At 46.9% G+C, this 23160-nt stretch overlaps 1 protein-coding gene across 1 annotated transcript in view; it reads left to right on the top strand.

Annotated features, from left to right (window-relative positions):
• Positions 1-21864, top strand: part of POLR1E (RNA polymerase I subunit E) — a 485913-nt gene extending 464049 nt beyond the window's left edge. Inside the window, exon 12 of the mRNA XM_069630483.1 lies at positions 19497-21864. Within this exon, the coding sequence (XP_069486584.1) occupies positions 19497-19656 (160 nt within the window). The 3' untranslated portion in view covers positions 19657-21864. The remainder of the gene's footprint in view (positions 1-19496) is intronic.
• The last annotated feature ends 1296 nt before the right edge of the window (positions 21865-23160 follow it).

The raw sequence follows: 23160 nt of genomic DNA on the forward strand, positions 1-23160 counted from the left end.
CGCGCTCTCCCGAGCAAGTCCTGGATCATCTGTCAGTCACCTGCCACTCCCTCCACAAGCTGGGTTTCTCCCTCAACTTAAAGAAGTCCCATTTGACGCCAACTCAGATGCTCCAGTACACCGGAGCAGTGCTCGACACGCCCCCGGGGCAGTGTTTTCCTCCCCAGGTGAGGTCTCATCGCATTCAGCAGATGGTGCACAAGTTTCTGCTTGCCCAGAGTCTCCCAGCGTTCGAGTTCTTGAGATTGCTCGGCCTCATGGCATCCTGCATTCTTCTGGTGCCAGAGGCCAGGTTGCGGATGAGGTCTTTGCAATGGGCACTCAAGCTCCAGTGGTCTCAGTCCTCCGACAGGTTGTCGGACCCTGTTCAGGTGCGGTCCTCGGTCGCCCAGGACCTTCTGTGGTGGGCCGTCGAAGACAATCTGATGAAGGGGGCTCCATTTTGGCTGCCTTAGCCGGTGGTGACGATCGTGACGGACGCATCCCTCACAGGATGGGGAGCTCATGCCAACGAGTTGACAGTCAGTGGTCGTTGGTCTCCGTCGGAGTCCAGACTCCATATCAATCTGTTGGAGCGGAGGGCCGTCAGGCTAGCCCTGAAGGCTTTTCTGCCGACTGTGCGAGAGAGGAATGTCCTGATCCTGACGTACAACACGGTGGCCAATGCACTACCTCAACAAAAAAGGGGGGGGTGCAGGGTCACTTACTCTGTGCAGGGAGGCCATGCAGCTCTGGTTCTGGGCAATCCAGCAGGAGGTTTCGATCTTGGTAGTTCATCTGGCCGGAGACGAAAACGAGACTGTGGACGCTCTGAGCAGGAAGAGCACGATCTCTCATGAGTGGGAGTTGGCTCAGGAGATTCTCCTGGAGATCTTCGCCCTTTGGGGGACCCCTCAAGTGGATCTCTTCACCTCCAGTGTCAACCGGAAGTGCGAGAGGTTCTGCTCGCAGGAATTTCCTCCAAAAGGAGCCTTAGGAGACGCGTTCGTGGTGGAGTGGTCATTCCCACTGCTGTACGCGTTTCCTCCAGTCCCCGTCATCCCGCAAGTAATGCAGAGGTTACTGAGGTTTCGGCTCCCGGATTATCCTCATTGCTCTGCCGTGGGCCCGGAGGACGTGGTACCCGGACCTTCTCGACTTGTCCATCTGACCTCCACGTCGTCTTCCCTACCGAGACTTATCTGCTCTCACGGGAGGGGGAAGTCAGGTTCTCCATCCAGAGGTTAGATCCCTCAACCTTCACGCTTGGTTTCTGAAAGGTTGAGGTATAAGGATTGGGACCTCCCCGAAGACGCGATGGAGGCGTTTCTCTCGGCCAGACGGCCAGCAACAAAGTCCCTGTACCGTTGGCGTAAGTTCTACGACTGGTGCAGGGTTAAGAATGTGGATCCTTTTGCATCAGACATTCCCATGGTTTTCTTTTTTGCTTCCTTTGGCCCATAAGGGCTTGCAAGTGGGTACCGTTAAAGGTTACCTGGCGGCGCTGTCTATATTTAAGCGCTCCTCTGAAGAGTGTTCCTATTTTAAAATTCCTTTAATTTCTCATTTTCTGAAAGGGCTCACTAATGTGTTCCCTCCGTCACCTTTCCAGGTGCCCGGTTGGGATTTGAACCTTGTTCTCAAGTTTCTGATGGGTGCTCCGTTTGAGCCTTTGCATTCATGCCCTTTAAGACTGTTAACTCTTAAAACTGTATTTTTGGTTGCGGTCACTTCCGCTCGCAGAGTGAGTGAGTTACCGGCACTTTCAGTTAAGCCACCCTTCACTGTGTTTCATAAGGACAGGGTTGTCCTTAGAGTTCGTCCTTCCTTGCTTCCGAAGGTGGTGTCGGAATTTCATTTAGGCCAGAAGGTTGTTCTGCCAGCGTTTTATCCTCCTCCACATCCTGGTAAGGAAGAGGAGAGGCTCCATAGGCTTGATCCTAGGAGAGCGTTAAGCTTTTATATTTCACGCATGTCCCGGGTCAGAGTGGACGATCAACTCTTCATTGGTTACGCTGGAAAGCGTTTGGGACAGGCTGTGACGAAACACTTTTTCTCGCTGGATTATTCTGGCTATTTCTGAGTGTTACTGCTTGGCGGGTAAGGACTCACCGGTCGGCTTGCGGGCCCATTCGACCAGGGATATGGCTGCCTCTACTGCCCTACAGAGGGGTGTTCCTATTCGTAACATTTGTGGTGCAGCCACCTGGGCTTCGGTACATACTTTTGTACGTCACTATTCCCTCGATTCCATCAGTGGGCAGGATCTGGCCTTTGGCAAGGCGGTCCTTTACTCTGCAATTTGATTGGGCATTCTAAATTTCTGTTTTCTAAATTCTTTTCCCACCTCCTTGCATTGGTACTGCTTTGGGAGTCTGTCATAGATATGGAATACATCGGAGGACCCAATCCCCTCGAAGAACAAGTTACTCTGTTACCTGGTAACGTTCTTTCGATGGGATGGTCTGACGACGTATTCCATATCGCTCCCTCCCTGCCTTCCCCGCTACAGAATTTCTTATGCGATTGCAGCTTACGTTTCCGCAAGGCTTTGTGTGTCAGACTGGCAGAAGACTGGTGCCACACGTTCTGGGGGAAAAACTACAAGTGAGGCTACGGGCGCCGTGCGTCCTTCTTATAACATCCAGTGACGTCGGCCATCGGAGGAGGTCCTCAAGGGCGGCATATCGACGTCATTGACGCAGACACCGAAGATTTTCCCAAGCAGCACAGCTGTGGTGATTATATATTTCATAGATATGGGATATGTCGCCGGACTATTCCATCGAAAGAACATTACCAGGTAAGAGAGTAACTTGTTCTTCTACACAGTTTGTTTTATATGCACTGTATTTCGTAGGAGCTTTATTTGGTTCCAATGAGTCCCTTAGTACTGTATTTTATGTAAGAACCAAGACACTTTCTGAGGGTAGAGATTTTTCTCCAGAATGTTGGTAAAAGTTTGGATGTTTCGTGCTTCTTTATATAAGAAACTGTGGACATAAATGAAGTACCACAACAACATTAGAGGAAAAACAAATACAACTATTTTAAATTGAAACTATGTTAAAAAGGAGGGAAAATAATAATCCCCACCTTAATATTATTTAAAATTCGTTTTGAGAAAAGCTGAAATGTTTGCTTGGTTTTCTCGTTTTGCTGAGTCGCAAACAGCCACTTATTGACCCCCTTTCAAAACGGATATACACTTGCTGCAGAAAGAACTAATCTATGGGGACACCTCCCCCTTTTGTTACAAAAACCTTCTGGCAGAGACCCCTCGGCCAGCAGCAAGCTCAATACAAAACTGCAACTACCATAAATACCCTTTTTAGAATATTGATCAGAGTCCTCCCACAGTGAGAGCGGTCCCCCGCTACCCGCGGCTCCGCCAGACCCATAAATCTGTGGTTGGAGCGTCATTCTCAGTTCTAGAGATCAACTTTGTGAGGTCTTTCGCATTGCTCCAGTTCCTGAAAAGGGCCCTCTTTTTTCATTTCCAGTAAGTCTGTCGAAAGTTGGTTGTTCTCTAGGTCTTCTCCTTTCTTGCCAACCTTTTCGACCCTTCCTGTCATCTGCGTGATTGCCACTGACAGGCCAGACTTTGACTGAATCGCCTCCATAAGTAAGCAGATGTTTGCTTTCATGGTTCCCTTTTAGTCGGCACCCTGGGCGGCAACTGAATCCTCCATCTGGGCCACTGTGATGTCTGTCTGCCTGCTGAAGCTATTGAGCGCATTTATGGTTGTAGGGCCCAGCTGTTAGCATGCACAAGCACTCATGGGGGTCTTCAAGGAGTTTGGACTTGGCAGCATGCCCTGTAGTGCAGTCTCAATATTGTACCCTCTGTGTTCTAATGATAGTGGTATTATTCTTGGCAGCCTCTCCCCGCACTCGGAGTCCCATGACACTCAGTAAGATACACCTGCAGCAACTCCTCTGGCCTGGATCTGTGGGGGAGATACCACCATGTGACCTTGCCGTCTGGGAGGTCTGCATGGGGGGGCGGATACAGGGGCCCCAATACAAGCTACTAGGCACGTAATGTAGCTGCTGTGCCCAGCACGGCAAGGACGACCCTAGCAAGAACTGGCGCCCCGCACCACGGGGTATGCAAGGTGCAGTATGTGGCCTGCTCCTGCTTCACCAGAGGGTGATACAGGGTATGTTGTGTGCCGATTCTGCTTGCTCTAATTTGTCATGGCATACGCTGTCCACCTGAATCATCGGGGTCACTGTCACACAGCTTCGACAGATCCTCCAGTCATCCTGTAACACTGCACACGCCACGTCCCAAAGATGGGCCTCCCCTGCAGGCGAGGTGCAAAGCATCTGTTCGTTGTTCCCAAAGCCACCGATCCGCAACGGCAAATCTCTCCCTATCCCTGCGGTCGCTAACACCGGCAATCTCTGTATGGGGCGGCTGGTTCCCACATCTGCCGGTCCAATTGTTTGCCAAGGTGTTTAGGATGAGTGCCCTTAAATCTCCATATTTTGCTGTGACACAAGGGTGACTGAGCGTTAGGCTGCCATTCAGTTAGTGCCCACTGGCAATCATGATTCTTGCCTTTTTAAAGCTTCTGGTAGTTTAGGGAACAATCAGAGGTCCTACTCCTGGAAAATCTAACATGCAACTATTGCCAAGTCAGGTCTTGGGGTGCTCACAGCTGCATACTTTCAATTTGAGGCACATCCAGAGCACAGTGATTGGACAATATAAAAGGAATTGCAGCCCAAGTATTTTTTGCGTCTGTTGGAAAGGAAGACACAAGGTGTTTGGAGAGAGCTGGAGAGTGAGCAGGGTGAATTGGAGAAGTGGTGGAGATGAGAGAAGCAGAGTGCTGGGAAATAGTGGTGATAGACTAGGGAAGGATGTGTAGGAATTGGAGGAGCTAGGCCAGTTGCCCAGGCAGCCCAATGTGTAAATGTCAATAGGTCACAGGAAGGTAACTGGCGGGCAGGACAATTGCCCAGGAAGTTAGGTGGTGAGACCCAGATAGCCCAGAGAAGTAGACTAGCCATTTCATCATAAGGAGTTGGTGTAGGTGATAACAGCAGATGTAGTAGGAGACTGTACAGTTGAGACGGAGATGTCACAACTTTGGAAGGTGGTAGGACAGATGACAAAGAGGTGGTGACATCGGAGAAAGTATGTGAAAGTGATAGTTGAGGAGGTGGTGGCAACTTCCTAGGAGGTTGTTGATGGTAGAGTGGAGACGACTGAAGAGGTTGTATCTGAGGAGTAAAAGCTTGGTAATCAAAAGGAGAGGTGTGGTTTAGAGAGGTCATAGAAAGTGTCAGTTATCAGGCATTGGAAACGAGTTGTGGAGGAAGGAGATGTCGGACATGGAAGAGGTATTGTCTTGTGAGGAGTGGTATTGGACACACACTTATTACGGAGAGGTGGATAATAGTCTGTGATGAGGAGGCAGAAGTGGAGGGCAATGTAGATCTTGAAGGAATTTTAGAGTGGCAGAATGTGTGTGAAGAGCTGTGAAGGTGTATAGAATGTGAGAGTGACTGGTATTTGGATGGACACAGAAGTTGGTGGAATGGAGAGGTTGAAGAGAATAGTTCTGAAGTGCACAAGACATTGGGTGGATAAGGTTGGGTTAGCGGTAAGACACTGCTGCAATGCGGTGGAACTCACAGTGGGAGGAGGCCACAACCATCTGGCGTATCAGTGAGTAGGGCAAGACCATTTCAGTTGCTAGAGCTGATCAGATAAACAGGGGCCCTAGGGTGGGGACCTCATGGCCTATGCCTGGGGTCTGCTGAGCCTTAAACCTCCAGCCCTGAGACCCAAGAGCAGCATCCAGTACGAACCTAGAGCTTGACAAAAGTAATGGTAACCCAACAAAGGTTAGCTGTAAAATTAAGCAGAGTTTCTACCATGGAAGTGGGTAGATGTCGAGACCTCTTATGAAAGATTCTCTTTGACAGTAATGAGACTGAGGAAGGGCATTTGGGATCTGCCATGAAGGCCCACATCTAGAACATTTTAGTGGGAACGGCTTGGATGGGAGGTCGTGGAAGAAAGAAAGTGGATCCCTACCTTGTTGAGCCTATTTTGAGGCGCCTTTTTTAATTGGAAAACATATAAAAACCTTGAGATATGCACATACCTTTTACTTTGGTGTTGGGGAAAACCTGTGGGTAGATTGAAGGACACTTTCCCCAAACCCTTCATTATTTTGACCACTTTCTGTGATTCCCCCTGATGAATGGTTTAAACTGAAGCTCTGTTGGGCATCTAGTCTTGTGATCCTGATAACTATTCTGACACCTTAAATAATCAACTGTTGCAAGATGAATCAACCAGAAAGGACTTCTCTCTATTTGCCATTGTGTCTGCAAAGCCATGCTTTGTGAAAGAAAATAAAGATGCCCTAGTGGTAATCTGACGGTTGTCTAGTAAGGTAAGTAGAAGTAGCAGTCTAACCTATGAAAGAGAATGCTTTTATTTCCTCTTGGACCCCCTTCTTCGACAGTTATCACTTCTTTTTTCACATGATTATCCACCCGGTGAACATTTGTTTTTAAAGTTACCTTTACTTTGTAAAGACCAAATCAAATAAAGATTTGCCAAGGCAGCATTGTTTAGATTCAAGAACTATAATATGAGCACCTAAGGAAGATTCATTTATGTTCCCCATCTCATTTCTGTGTCATTTTGCTTCTTGCCCTTCTTTCATTCATTAGGATATGTTTGTAATAAATGTGTTCTTTAGGTGTTGCTGTGTGTACAATTCTTTTTTTTTTGTTTTGCATTTATTATTGTGGTTAGTCAATTTTTTACCTTTCACAAGTATGCAAAAATAAAACCTTTAACGAAGCAATACATTCATCAATACAATCCATAAGATAACATTTACATAGAATTACATTAAATTCTTAAAGGAAAGCACAGAAAGAAAAGAAAATTAAATAGAAGCAAAGATTAACTTAAGCTAAAAATATTGAAATTGCAATTACTGTTCTCATTTAAACATTTTTCATACACTAATGATGGGTTCGATCATTTTTTTAAAAAAATGCAAAACTTCAAGGGATAAGAAGGTTTCTCTTCCTGCGGACAATCGATTCCAAAACTCATTGGAATCGAGCCAATCAATATGATAGAAGAAACAGTTAAAATGAGCAACTCTAAGCTGTCTAGTACCCAAATATGACATTAACAAGTGTTTGGCATTTTAACGTACCTTCTCGTCACAGAGAATACCCCATGCATCCTCCAGAGGACCTTTTTTTCAAACTCTGAGCAAGTTACAGGTTACATTAAGATTCATACGTAGCCTCAGGAAGTTCATCCTCCAAGTAGGCTCTGGAAACTTTCTGAGGTAGGTTAACAAGTATCCCAATGTTTTATCTAAAATTGCGAAGTTCTCATAACTCTTCATGTTTACTATTGAGGCTTTAGTGGCGGTCTGTAATGAGGTACCTGCGACGGACGCGGGGGAAGCAGACAACCCACAGAGGACAGACGGACAAGAGGAGCTGCAGGTAGCCAGATACGAGTGCAACAATCAACCCCCGGAGGGGAAACGCCACATGGGAGCGCTTCGGCATGGCCAGTTACTCACCGTGCTATGGACCCAACCCAGGAAGGCAATGGGCAAAATGTGAACTATTAAATAAGCTTTAGACCCGAGACCTCCTCGGCCTCCCTTTCTTTTCTATGCACTTGCACTTTTGGCATATGTAAGCACTGGTTGGGGTGACTATTTCAGAAAATGTTTTTATTCTAAATACTCCTAGGTCCTGACCCTTTCAAGAAACAGGACTGGAGCCCTTTGCAATATAAAAATAAACTTCCTCTTTAAATTTGTACACATGCATGGATGGGCCCACCCACACTGACTCCTCCCACCAGCCACTCCCTTCTGTCCATTTTACCACTTTTTGAACACCTCATATTTAGGTGTTCAATTGCTAGTGCATTTTGGTCTAATCTTGCGATCTCATATTTAGGTGCTACCTTTTGCATTCCAACCCAACTCAGACACTCTAATCCTAGGCACTACCGTTGTGTTCAATTGTTAATGCATTTTAGTTCAATCATGCTATCTCATATTTAGGTGTTCAATTGCTAGTGCATTTTGGTCTAATCTTGCTATATCATATTTAGGTGTTACCCCTGCATCTCAACCTAACTTGAGTCAGTCTGATCCTAGACGCTACCCTTATGCACACCTGCTAGTGCCCATCCCACAGCATTTCCCATCTCCTATCACTCATCAGCCCAACCTACACTACAGTCACAATTATGCCCGCCTGGCTCATCCTCATCATGTTCCCTTTTGTTGCTGTGCACAACAATACGCCTTGCAGCAGAAATAGTTACATACCGATTAGCAATGGACTTGCCACACTCTGCTGCCTGAGACACCACCCTGTCCCACACCTTTCCTACCTACCCTGCCACCTTTCCCACACAGTGCCCATTCACACCACACCGCCATTGTCAGCACCACACTAGACAACCCCCCATCCAACTCTCCCAACACCACTAAACATGTCCAGACCAAGACCAATCAGAACCCCTCCTCCCCCCAAGCCTCTAGCATACTGGCCCATAGCCAACCCCAACTTCTCTACCCGCAACAATAGACTAGGCTCCAGACTCCATACCTCACCTAATAAATTACCTGTAACACTCAGGACTAAGCCCAACAACAAGATTACCACCAACGCTACCAACATAGCCCCGGTAAAAGGTGCTCTACTTAATGTCAGATCCCTTGTGGATCACCCCACTGAAATTGCTGACATTATCCTCTCAGCAGATCTCGACTTCCTTGTCAATACAGAAACCTGGCTGCATGTTGCAGCAGGTCCCTATCTAACCCTCGGGGGTCCCGACAAATACACTATCCTCAGGGCCGACAGACCTAATGCTCACGGAGGAGGTGTAGCTATTATATTTAAATCCTCACTCGATATCAGATCTGCTACCTCCATTCCACTTAAATCATGCGAGCACCTCACCATTAAAATACAAACCACCCCGCAGAGTACTATCACTTTGGAACTAATATATAGACCCCCAGGTCCCACAGGTACCTTTGAGGAAGACTTCACATCTCTCATAGCCGAGGATTCCAAGCCTCACTAACAAAACATCATCTTAGGCGATTTCAACCTGGGGTACAACGACCCCAACGACACGCCAGCGTCCTCCCTTGCTATTGCCCTTTCTGAACATTACTTTACTCAACTCATTACTCTACCCACTCATCAGAAAGGCAGAACCATCGACTGGCTCGTTGCCCACAATTGCAATATTACCTGCAAAGCCCCCAAACCTCTCTTATGGACAGACCACTTCCTCATATCATTTGACATTAGCATTAACAACCAGAACCCGAAAGAGCGCCCCCTTGCACCAGCCTGTCTAACCAGAAACAAGCGCAACATTACCGCGGAAACCCTTACACCACTGGTTCTCCCAATCCTAAATATGATCCCTGCCACCACTGACCTCAACCTACTAGTCAGCGCCTATATAGCCGTTGACGCCGTTGCCCCACTAAAGCTACGCAAAGGCAAACCTAGAGCTCATCTGAACTCTTGGTACACACCTGAACTTACATCACTTAGAAAACAGAAAGCCAAGATGGAAACCCTATGGAAAACAACTCCATCAGCGGAAAATAAATCCAATCTCAGGACCATTTCCTCCCTCTAAAAAAAGGAGATAATCCGTACCAAGAAGGAAGCCTACAACTTCAGAATAAACGAGGCAGCCTCCTGCACTAAAGAACTCTTCACCATCCTAAAGAAGTTAGAAAATCCCAACCCACCGATGGATATGTCTGTGAAAGACAAACCTTGGTGAACAAGTATCCAAAATGCCCTGGCCAACAAAATTACTGGCCTCCAAACGAAAATTATTGAAGCCATGAGACTTCAACTTTCCAACAGTAACCCCCCCACCCCCCGAGCATACCTACCACCTCTAACACTACCACTGGTTAACCTTCAAAAAGGTAACCATAGCAGAAGTCCAAAAAATAACATCCCTCAAACCATCAAACTGCAAAGGAGACAGGTGCCCTGCCCAGATCATCAAAGATGCAGCAAGAGACCTATCCCCATTCATCTCCAAGCTAATCAACCTATCTTTCTCCACCAACTCAGTACCCAACAACCTGAAACAATCATGGGTTCTCCCTCTCCTAAAAAAACAAACTCTAGACCCAGCCATTCCCACTAACTACAAGCCAATCACTACTGTTCCATTCTTGTTCAAAATCCTTGATAGAGTTGCCTACCTGCAAATTCAGAATTACTTAGAGACCAACCAACTGTTAGGATTGTGCCAATCTTGCTTTCGACCTCAACATGCGACAGAAACTACCCTTGTTGACCTCAAAAGTCAGATTGATGACATAAAAGACAAAGGCAAGGCTGCCATCTTACTCCTAGACCTTTCAGCAGCCTTCAACCTGGTCGACCATAAAATACTCTGCAACCACCTCTCTTCCGCCGCCCACTTCTCCCCCTCCACTGTCATGTGGATACAGTCCTTCCTGGCCAACAGAACCATGAGGGTTTTTTCACTAGAGGCAGCAGCAGACCCCATCCCAATCACCTGTGGCATCCCACAAGGATCCTGTGTATCCCCCACCCTCTACAACATCTTACAAAGCCTCTCCTTGACAAACTGGACCATCTGGGTGTCACCTACACCAGCTACGCAGATGACACCCAGATACTCCTCACCATCTCTGGCAACTACAGTGTTCACGTCATTAGGATTAACGAAATCTTTTCCATCATTCAGGCATGGATGGCCACACATGGCCTCTGCCTGGATGATGAGAAGACCGAACTTCTCCTTGTCGGATCACCTAACAACCTACAGAAACTTAGCCCGGACTATACCAACATCACTATCGATGGCAACACTATCCCCATCGCTAAAAATGTGAAAACCCTCGGCTTTTATCTTGACGCCAATACTAACCTCACTAAACAAGTAAACACGACCGCTTCAGCCACCGCCTACACCGGGAAACTAATTAGAGCCTGCAGACCCTTTTTATCCACCACCAGCTGCCTCATGCTGGCTAGGGCTCTCATACAATCCAAGTTAGACTACTGCAACAGCCTTTACCTAGGTGCCAACCAATCCATCATCAACAAACTACAGGTTCTCCAAAATAATGCGCTACGGGCAGCATTAAACATCTCTAGGCGCGAGCATATCTCTGCCACTAGAATCTCTTGCAAATGGCTCTCCATTCAACAAAGAATTGACTTAAAAACTCTGTGCCTTACATACAAAGCCTTAATTTTTTATTACTGTGCCCTGTAACCTATCCTTAAGCGCCCTTTTACTCCCGGGTCTGGAGCGCTATATAAATTAAATAAACAAACAAACCACTTGATGGGTCTGGAGTCGTGCACTGCTGCAGGTCATTTTCAGGCGCACTTGGCTTCCCTTCGTTCTTTAGTTTGGTCTATTAGGTTTTGCTTGCAACACCTATAAGTCCGAGTTATTACATTTGAGTATAGATGGGGAGAAATGGCATTGAGGAGGCCCACACTGTTGTAGGTGTTGTTTGTTCATTTGCCCAACCATCGACTGCCCATGGCCATGCCAATCCCTATGGCCATTCCCACCCAGTTCCTGCTCCTCCCCACCCACAACTACTCCTCCTGGGAACTCTGAGTGCTCAAAGTGCCTGCCAGTGGTTTTTCAAAGAAGTCTTCTGAGACTTAATGGCTTAGTTGGATTTCTAAACCCGCTATTGGCGCAATAAAACTTTCTTTACCAGGCCTGCCTTCAGCCACTCGATTTATAAGCACTCTGCGTGTCCTTCACTGAAGTCCTGTTATAAAAACATGCATTGGCGAATCCAACAGTTTTGGCTTGTCTATAAGTATCGGGAATTTGCCAGGCACTGCTATTAGGTGCCCAGGTACTAACATCATTTTGCACCTGCTACCATCAATGGTCATTTAATACCACTAAGGCATTGCCCCGCAAGTGCCTTTCCCATGCTTGCATAAAAGCCCAAACTGTTGTCATTGCCAATGCTTGACTTAATTGCACTCGCTGATTCTCCGACACCTCACCATCATACTGTTGGAGTGTGCCAGTGATAACTGGTTCAAACACGGTCTCCTGTGACAGGAATTTTCCATCTTTGCGTTGGCACAGTCGCATTAAGCTATGCCGGACCACGTCTACTACTCTTGCATGTCACAGTTTGACTTTGGGCTTGTGTGCTCTTTGAAGTAGGCTCAATCAGTGAAAGGACCTGCCATCTGTTGGGGGATTCATCCAGAATCCGCGCCCCATATCATTGCGCACTTTTGAAGTAAGTTTTATCTTTTCACAGACATCCTGATATGGGGACTCTTTCCCTGCGACAGCTGCACATGAGTGGTCCACTGGATCTTCCAGGATTGACTGAGGGTGGTCCAGAGGACATGAAATCCTGCACTGGCTCTGCAGGCCCTAGCATTGGACCGTGTTCCGAGCCACTGGCAACATTGTCAAGGGTTCTTCAGTATCTCCAGCGTCCATAACCAAGACTTTTTGTGTCTACTACTGGGACTTGTCCCAAGGGTCTCTTGTGACCTGCTTCAAGGTGCCACACCTTGGTTAGCAAAGTCCTTGTGTCCCTGGCATTGCAGACTGTGGATCTCGCAAGATGTCTGACCAAAAGTAAATGGCATCAAAGGAGTGCTGTGGCCCATATAGGGAGTCCTCCAGCCAGATTCCAACATTGACCTCATCAGCTGGACTGGATCCCCTCAATGAAGTTTAGGTTACCCAGCCAGTTCCTCCTCTGACGAGATATCTATGAAATTAGCATCAAAGAGCTGAGATTCTCCAGTCCCCATCCCGCGACAGTACCATATAAGGCTTTCACCTCTCGTTCCACTTTGTGACTGGAAAACGCCTTACCCTACATGCCTCTCCACTCCTACATCGTGGATACCACAGCACAGGCAACCGTATTTGATCTCTGACAATGTCATGGGATCCCTCTTGCTCCTCAGACACCAGTTATGGCTGTGTGGATGCCTACAGCTGCATCACCTTCCACAAAACCCATTTTGGCTGAGGTGAGCAAGATTTGGCAAAAGCCGCATTCAGTGCAGCCCTCTAACGGAAGGATTGATGCCTGGTACAGGCCTCTTCCATATCAGAAGCTGTGTCTCATATTGCAACCGCACCGTTTCATCCGCAACCATACTTGGTGAAAGAGGACAAGCTTCGAGTCTTATGGCCAGAAGAGGTATTTGAATGCTTTGCTACATTTCAGGCAGGCTAACACTGACGCGCTGCTACCCGCTGCCAGTCAAAAGGTATGGAGAGGGAATAGCAACTTCCAGGTGGATCTTCCACCTGAGAGGCAACAGTGTTTTAAGTCCAGTCTTTATGAGGCATAGCTCATTGTGCAGGGTTTATTGGAGTCTGCAGTCCTTTACATACATACCTCTAGTTGAGCTATGGCTTTAGGCACTAACATGCTTAAGGGTACCTGGAAGAACGCCACAACATTTAACTAGTAGGTTAAAGATGGACTATTAGACCTGCACTCAAATCTCAAAAACTTTCCTTCAGAAGGAGACTATTCTAATACAGGGTTCTCCCTTTTGGACAGAATGCAATGCTCACCAAGTTTCGAGCACAGTAGCCAGCTTCCTTCATCTTAGTGGGGTTGCATGTCTACCCTTACTTGTATGATTGGTTGGTCCGGGCCTTTCAGCATTGCAATTGGTTTCTTTGGCCCAGTTGATAGTGGACACACTCTTCAATCAGGGTTTTTCCATCAAAATTCAGAACTCCACTCTGGTTCCATCTCAGATTCTAACTTTTCTTGGATTCCCATATGACTTTCAGGCTGCAAGCATTTTTCCGTTGCAGCAGAGGATCAGACGTCTTGCATGCAGTGGGTCACTTCCAAAGGAGCGAGTGCTCCTTGCCCTGGGGTTCCAGAGGCTCCTTGGAGTGATGGCTGCATGTGCTCTGTGTCCCACTATTCCGTCTAGAAATGGGACGCTTCCATCTGCATTTATCATGCTCCAGGAACCAATCCACATGGAGGTCTTCTAAATGCATCCGGATTTCAACCTCTCTATCTCAAGACCTGGTATTGTGCAGCGAGTTCAGCATTTGATCCAGGGGGTTCCCTTTCAAGAGATCACCCCAGAGGAATGCGTCCCTACGCATTCTTCTCTCTAGGGTTGGGTGGAGTGTGTTGAGAATCTGTGGGTTACTTGGGCGACGCCTTTATGATACAGTGGAACTCTCAATCTCCTATGCTTTGCTGATTCCTCTTGTTCCCAAGGTCCTGGTGAGGTTTTATTCAGGTGCAAGAATGCCATTCTCCTTTTGATAGCTCCACATCGTCCTGCTTGCTTCTTTTACTTTGCCCTGATGAAATCCTGAAGGGAGATTTTTTTTCTCAGCAGCCTACCTGAGGACATCTTTATCAGCAGACAACATGGTTATAATTCAAGCGGCCAGGAAGACCTCCAGTCGGACCTAGTACAGAAGTAAATAGACCAGATTCTGTTATTGGGCCCTGGAACACACATCAATTAGTTTAATTGATTGTTAATGTGATTCTCATGTTGCAGCATCTGGGATCTGAGTCCTGTCACTCTTACCCAGTGGCTATCTGGATCTATCATAACACTCGGGACACATCCTTTTCAACTTCTAATCAAGTGTTGCATAGATGGCTTGACCATGCCCTGCCCCCTGGTTAAGACACTGCACCCAGTTTGGGCTTTGAACGTTGTGGCGGTGACAGTGACTTACAAGCCATTGGCATCCACGAACTTGAAATTTCTTACCTGAAAGGACACTCTTTTGGTGGCTCTCGCAATTATGTAAAGATTTAGCGTGATCAAGCGCTTTTGTCCTTTGAGCTTTATACTGTTTTTCACAAAGACAAGGTGGTCCTAAGGATGCTGCCAGCCTAATGTGGAGTCCTCATTCCATGTCAAAAAGGATATAGTTTTGCCCACCTTTTTTCAATTCTCAATCACTTACTGATACCACGCTTCACTCTTTTGATGTCAGGATAGCTCTTAAGTTCTGCCTGCACAGAATTAAACCGTTTAGAAGATTAGATGCAGTTTTGTCACATTTGGAGGTTCGTGTCTGTGCCAGATAGCCGGTTTCAGTCATTGGTCATTGCTATGCTACACAAAAGCATGAGTCTCCAAAAGGAACTGGCCAATCCTGCAGTAACCTCTTCCTCTGTCACACTCACCCAGGACCTTTGTTGGGCCCTGGCTGCACACTTCATCACAAAAACCCAAGACATCCTCTCCTCCCTCTCTTCCACCCCACAATTATACACCAACAAAGGAGTCTCCCTTGGCCCCCCTCCTCTTACCCTCTTCTCTCTCTCACCCGTCACACCTGATGAGGTCACCAGACAAGTCCGCTCTATGAAGGCCTAATCCAAACAGGTGGACCCCTGCCCCTCTACAGGCATTAAGGACAATATTGACTCCCTCGCCCCTGCCTTGGCTGATCTCTGCAATCTCTCCTTTTCCACTTGAGTTTTCCCAACTGCCCTTAAGCACTCCCTTGTCCACCCTCTGCTCAGGAAACCCTCTGCTGACCCTTCCATTCCGGCAAACTACCGCCCTATCTCCATCAATCCTTTCTTGGGCAAACTCCTGGAGAAGTTGGCTATCACTCAGCTGACCCTCCTCCACACTGAATCTATTGGCTGCTTCCATGACCATCAGTCTGGCTTTAGAGCATCCAGAGGTACAGAAACTGCTCGTCTGAACACTCGTGAAGACCTGCTCTCAAATTCTGACACTAACACTCCCTCTCTCCCCATTCTCCTTGACCTCTCCTCTGCCTTTGACACGGTTAACCACAACATCCTGATCGCACGTCTATGCGACACTATGGGAATCATACGGCAGGCTCTGGTGCGGTTAATCTCCTTTCTATCTGACCACCCACCCCAGGTGTAACTCGGAGCCTTTCTCTCAACTATTGCTCTCGCAGCTTGTGGCGTTCCCTAGGGATCGAACCTCTCCCCTTGGTTCTGCAACATGTATGTGGTGCCTTGGCACGTGTGATTGCCACTTTCACCTCTAATTTCCAGTGTTACGCGGATGATACATAACTATCTTTCAGGCTACCCTCAGCCAACTGCTCCTCCTCACTCATATCTGACTGTCCGCTATTCAGTTATGGTGTGCTGCAAACGACCTCTGCCTCAACGCTAGTAAGACTGAGATCGTTTGCATGGGGACCCCTGCTCCCGCTTTCTCACTTTCGCTCTGGCCAGCCTCCATTGGCCCTGTGCCTGCACCCACCTGCGAGGAAAAGAACCTCGGGGTCATCTTCGACTCCACTCTCTCCTTCTCTCACATTTCTGACATCTCTAAAAAGTCTATCAGCTACACCTCCTCGGATGTACTGTACCTTTTCTCACTTTCCCCCAGCGGTTTGGTTCTCTCTAGGCTGCACTATTGCAACAGCCTCTTCAACTGCCCTCCTTCTGCCCTGCGCCCTCTGCAACTCCTCCAGAACAGAGCTGCAAGACTTATCCTTGGCCTCAAGCCCAGGGTCCGCATCTTCCGGGCGCTGAAATCCCTTCACTGGCTCCCCATGGCTGCAAAGATCAAGTTCAAGACCCTCTGCATTGTCCACAAGGCTTTCTGGGGCCTGTGACCTACCTACCTGCAATGCTGCCTACCTAAATACTGTCCCTCACAAGCCCTCCGCTTGTCTACCTCCAACCTTCTGCAAGTGAGCCGGTTCTCCAAGCAGAGATTTGTAGGGAGATTCTTATCCTCAGCAGGTGCCTCCCTCTGCAATAGCTGCCCTCTGTCTTGAGCCTGACCTTCATAAGTTTCGGAAATTCCTCAAACCTTCCTCTTCTCCTCTTCCTCTACCCTTCTAACCTAGCCCTCTGCTCTCTCCATCTCCCCCTCCTCTTCCTTACAGCTTGCTGACTGGCCACCTGGTGTACCTCAGAGTCTCACTGGTTCCGGGCACCCCCGCCAGTCATCTCTCGCACTTGCCTCAGGCCCTACTCTGACCAACCTTCACTGCCTTAGGGCCCAAGAGAGTGGCTCTCTCTGCACTACCCCAGACCCCGCCGACTGTGTGCTCTTCGACTTTCCCCTCCCTGCGACCTTCTATGCACTTGCACAACCCAAATGCAACGTGCGTGATGATAGTCTGTCTGTTCTCCCTTGTCTTCTCCCCTTAATTTCACTGGTATAACTGCAGAATCGCCGTCAGGCCTATTTGCTGTGCCTCAATTGTTTAATGTATTTTACGCACTTACTCTGCCTGTGCCGACTATTATTGTCTCAGAATTTCAAGGGCTTTGAGCGACGGTTGTTTTTCCCCCTGTTCCCACCCTCCTTTATGTGTATAGGTGCTATATAAATATACATTACAATAGGCATTCACACGTGTGCCATCGGGCGTAAGTCATGACTGGTCTTCCAGCGTAACATCTTTTGGGACATCAATAACGCTCCCACATGGTCTACACTTTTATCATTCTGCAAGTATTACTGTCTAGTCACCAGCTCCACGGTGGATCCAAGATTGGGGCAAGTCGTCCTAAGTAACTTGTTTTCTAGTCGATAGGGGTTCAGCCCCTCCCAAGACTTCTTCATTGCTGTGAAATCTCATCGGTTTGAAGGAAAGGGGACTAGGTAGGAGTAAGAACCAGTTGCTCACCGTAGTGACTACTGTAATCCTAATCCGTAATCCCCTTTCCTCCATACCACCCACCCTCCACCCCTGTAAAAGGTTAGGGTAATGGTAGCCGGCAAGCAGACTAGGATTGATGGGCGATGTTGTTAGGGGAGTCAACATTGAAAGGGGAATTTCATTTTGCAGTACAAAAGGTTCTGGCCCTGTCCTTGTGGAACGGACTCCCATCATTATGGAGGAAAAGGAATCATGTACTGGAAGTACCATAGTCCCTACGCTGTGTAACTGTTTCTTAATGTACTAGTTAAGCAAGGTCAATGGGTTTCTCGTATTTGCGCTGTTTAAATGTGTTCTAAAATGTAAGCTATGTGACAAGAACCACTGCCTTACTCTGGTGACCGTCAGCATGAGCCAAGGGATCTGGTAGTGCTCAGAGCTAGTGGATGTTGTACCTGGAAGCTATTTATGGGGGATCCACAGACATCACTCACTGGATCCTTGCCCGAAGGCTGGTAACAGAAACAGCAGCTGTGACAGTGCTAATTTTACTAGCAGTAGTTATTTCACCCATACTGGCAAGATCCATAAAGGCCATGAGAAACACTGGTGCTGCCTCTTTAAGGGAGAGACTAGTATGCACACATAATGTTGTGGTCTGTGGAACACTACTGCCCTCTTCCCAGAAGCTGCAAGTAATTTATATTCCAGCTGTAAGCACCATGGAGTGACAGGAACTTTTGTGGACCCGCAATAAAGACGCACACAAACCTCTTTTAGAGGATGGAGTTTGGCGGCAGTAGGCAACAGTAGGAGTTTTGAGAGGAGAGATGGAAGGAGATTGTTGGATGTTGAAGGTAGAAAATGAGATTGAAGGAGGAGGTATACCATCTCAAGGATGGTACCTGGAGGGTCCGGGGGTCCGGGGGTGGGGAGGGGAGAGTGTATGTGGATGAGTAGGAATTCTGTCTGAGAGAGTTGTTGGGAGCGGAGGAAGGTTGCCATTGGGAAAATGAGTATGTAGGCTGGAGGAGGAGATGGCAAGCGTGAAGGAGCAGAGGGGCCACAGACTAGGGGGGGGGGAAGTCCTACCCATTTACCCAGAGGATGACAGAGGGGAGCAGTGCCCATCCCTCCCACAAGAGCCTTTGAAGGTGTCAGTGGGCCAGCCTAGTCCATGCCAGGTGATGGGGGCAGTTGGAGGTTCGTGTCAGTGCTGTCACTGAGGGCCAAGGCGGATACTGCAACAAGGGACATGGGGCTAGTGTCCCAAAGAACAAGTCCCCAAAGCATTTAGGACCCCCAAGAAACCAGATTCCACCTACGCTTACCCCAACATGATCAGTGAGCAACACTTATCAAAAGATAAGTGGCCAAATTGTAAAGATGTGTGAACTCCTCACTCCACAACCTGAAGACAACGAACATGGTTACCTCTGTGGATTGTGAATTGGGGGTACGATATGCCTGATTCAAGACTGACTGAGAACTGCATCTATTTGATATGATTGTTAAGATGGTCCTTTCTGCTTGTATTTTGTCGATAAAAAATACATCCTAAATCCTTGTGAACTGCATCCTTGTGTCTGCCTCACCTGTGCCTTCCATTTTTGCCAGCCTCCGATACATTGTAGAATGAATTAAGTTGTGTACTTTTTAGTGTTTCACAGCTGAGGCTATTGAAGAAAACAATTAACTGATTTGAATTGAAAAAGCCTAATTGAAAAATGCATGTAGACAAGGAAACTGAAAGGCACTGTAATAGAATGATTGTGCTCCTTTGTTTTGTCAGACTGTAGTTTCCTTTCATTTGACTGGCCTATTGCTTTCTTTCTGTTGATAGAATGCTTGAGGTGGCTAGGGCCATGGGGCTGAAGATCTCCAAAAAGAAGGCACCATTGGGGGCACTTGACGATGAAGATCACAAAATGGCAACATTGACTATTCCCCTTATCCCGTACCAACCACCTGGTGGGCCGCGCAAACGCAAAAAGATGACCTAGTCCTTGACTGCGGTGCCGATGATTAACCTGAAGCAAACCTGAAATGCAATGTACTGCGATGGGTTGATTATGATAATAAATGGATGTGATTTGTAGGTCCATCCATCTACCACGTGACCCTTTTCCTGTGAACACTATGAATCTAGATGACACTTCAAAACACAGCGTTCTTAAGATGTGCCACTCAACTCTCGTTTTGCAATCTTTAGATGTAGTTCCCTTGATGGTACTGAGCGTCCAATCTCTGACAACCAACTGTTAGCGGAATGTATAAAAACAGCTATGCTGCAAAACTCTATGCTCGCCAATGAAGAGTCTAAAGCTGAGGATTGCATTGGAGCCTGCAGTCTGATTCCACTTACATGATCTGCACACTCTTGGTGTCGCCTCTTGGAGTTGAATAAATGCACCACACAACTCTGAACAGTAGGAATTAGCAGGAACGCAGGCATTTTTCAGATGCCAAGGTTGCTCTCTGAACAGATCCGAAGGCGGCACACATTGTAGCCGAGATAGTGTAAAGTTATCCAGCCGAGTAGCCTTGTGTAAGGTAGGGGGGTCAGTGACCAGGCAAGATCCACTTCAAGCATAGAGTGGTGATGGTTCCATTGCTAAAAAGAAAATCCCTCTTGTGTGAGAGGGCTTTGCTTGGCAGGATGACTATGGATCTAGTCAATGGGACAGTCTCTTGCACGGCTAGATTTCTGTCTTAACTGATGGCTTCCAAAGAATGTGTTCCTGTGGCGCATTTCTGCATAGCCATGTGCCGATACGCCGTCTGCAATAACTAACCTACTTTGTTCCTTTTCTTCTGTACTTTGAATCCCTGCGCTGGACCTTTGGTCATCAACCCATCCATCTGGGCGATGCATAAAGTATGTTGGGATTCTTCTCGTGTGTCATTTTAAGTACATCTTTATTCTAGTATAGCACAAATGACCTATTAAACCTTTGAGTTGCCTGTCCTGTAGTTTTGGCTTGCAGTAGCAGGGGGGGCTGTTGTAGGAGTGGGCTTATAACATTCCCAAAAGCATCTCTTGACTTCGTTATTTAGTGCATTATTTAAGTGTGCTCCTCCACTAAGCTAATTGAAAAACAGGGTCACTGTGTGAGTCCAAGCCGCTGGCATACGTATCTTATGCTGGCTGGGAGAATTCCCTGGCACAGGTACATGCTAAGCATGCCTGCTACCCGTTCTGCTCATGGAACATGCACGGCCCAGGCCCAATTTACAGTGGGGAAATGCTTGGAGCAGGGCTATTTATGTCTGTGACTGTCACAAGCAGCATCTTGGCCATGAGTGCCACATTACATCTCCTGAACAGGGATCATGTCCGGCATAAGCCCATCCTGCAGTGGACCATGACTAAAACGGGCGCTTCATGTACTTTAACCTTGACTAGCACCGGGCATTCTGCGCTTTGATATGCAGAAAGGGTACAAACACTGCTGGTCTCAATTAGGATTTCCTCTGAAAAATGGATTGCTGTGAACCACCAAAATAATTAAGAGAAGCAAACAAACGTGGTGTTCTTAACATTAGGCCAGCCGCAACACATTTTGCAGTGATAACATTTTCACTCTAGGTGAAATATATTAAGAACTAAACTGAAGCTGTCATACTAACACAGGGCAATTTTGAGGCTTCAGTGAAGAAATGGTACAATATACTACTGCATGTATGTCCACTGTACCCAATCTTATTAAAAGTTGAGGAATTAACCAGAAAGCTACTAAAACGGTTTCAAAATTGTTACAAGGCCAATTAAAACAAAAAATGCCTCCATAAAACTGCAAAGTAGTTTAGAAAATATCTGTTTTCTATTGAATAGCAAAATGATGGGATCGAAAACTGTGCACTATGAACATGACACATTGTTTAGTTGGGTTCACACATGTTATATTTAGACCAGCAACCAGCGCTTCTCCGAGCTTTCAAATTCCAATTCAGAAATTAGGAACAGGTCAAAAATTCCAAGGGGTAAGCAACAGCAGTTACGTGGTTCATTAATCATAGAAACAGAAACTGACAGCGGCTTTTATGTAGAACAAAATGGATAAAAGTTTGATAGTGTGAAACCAGTGGACAAACAAGAGTGAGGAATGTTGGGAACGTGTGAAAGGAGTACTTTTCAAAAATATTGAATTAGTTTATCTGAAAAGCAAAATAGTGCTTGAATAATAAAAATGAACTGAATAAAATCATAAGTATGTATTTGTTCTCTTGAGTCAAATCGGTTTCTTTACTACATTTTATGGCTCCATTTTACAGTGCATCAATGACTACCACAGCCACATCCTACACAGGGTGCATGACTGAAACAGACCTCTCTTACACAGGTAGCATGCCAAGCACACCTCCATCTTGACTATTCTTCTGAAAGAACGGTCAACGTACAACATGTTCTGAGGCCTATTATTGTTTAGTTCCGTTTGCTTTGGCTGTTTTGGCCATGTCAGCTTCCCTGGTAGTATAGTTTGGGATATGCCAGACATTTAGTACCTGCTTCCTTCCATGTCCATGTGTTGGCCTCTAGCATGCCTCGGTTTCCAGTCAGCCCCCCAGGGGCTTGATCAGGATGTCCTTTCTGTGAGGTTCCCATTGTCGCAGTTTTGACCTCCCTAGTTGCAGCCTTGAGAATTTCCTCCACAGCTCTGGCAAATTGTTATTTTTGCTTCACTTGTGACAGGACTGCTCCATGGATATCACAACCATCTTTAAGACTTAACTGTGGAAGTGGACAGAGCCCACTGTGATTCCTTATGACAGTACAGAACGTAAGGAGTTAACAATGCCCTCTTAGTCTGTCTTCTCATTAACGATTCTCACAGAGAGGGTACCCAGCCTGTTTGTCAACGTTAGAAAAGTGGGTAGGATGGTGGTTATTGGGAGTTCTTTTACGAAGGAGAACTAAAGTGTTAAAAAGGACCTACTACCTAGCAATGGACCCTTAATTACCCAGGTAGATGGCACATTCCTTGTACTTTATGTTGAACAGCCAAATCATTATGCCGGAAGAGATGTTACCAGGCAGCATAGGTCATGGATCCTGTTGACCGTTCCTTTTAGGAAAGGCCTTACTATGGCACCAGGGGAGGGCAATGGAGGACGTCTCCCCACTATTGCATGAGCAGTAGTTCTCCTATGTGTCGAATGTATAGGGGGGCCAAAACGACCATTCCTCCCTAACAGTGGCTATACTCAAAATGCATCTAAATATAACAGTGGCTATACTCAAGAATGCAGCTGAATTTAAAACTGGCTATACTCACAATGCAGCTAGATTTAGAAGGGGGTGAGTTTAAAGCGTGAATACGTTCTATAGCATTACAATTGTGAGTTGTTCTTGGCAACATAGTGCTAGAGCCTTATCCAGTATGGATCTTGGACTCCACAACGAGTCTCTTGTACTGACAAACTGCTTTCCGTCATGTGTTGTATCTCTATCTCAAATTCTTGTCGCGCAATAATAGGGTGGTAGTTTCTCGCTTTTCAGGTAGTAT

Source organism: Ambystoma mexicanum, chromosome 6q (genome assembly GCF_040938575.1).
Source record: "Ambystoma mexicanum isolate Mex_15411 chromosome 6q, UKY_AmexF1_1, whole genome shotgun sequence".
NCBI lineage: Eukaryota > Metazoa > Chordata > Amphibia > Caudata > Ambystomatidae > Ambystoma > Ambystoma mexicanum.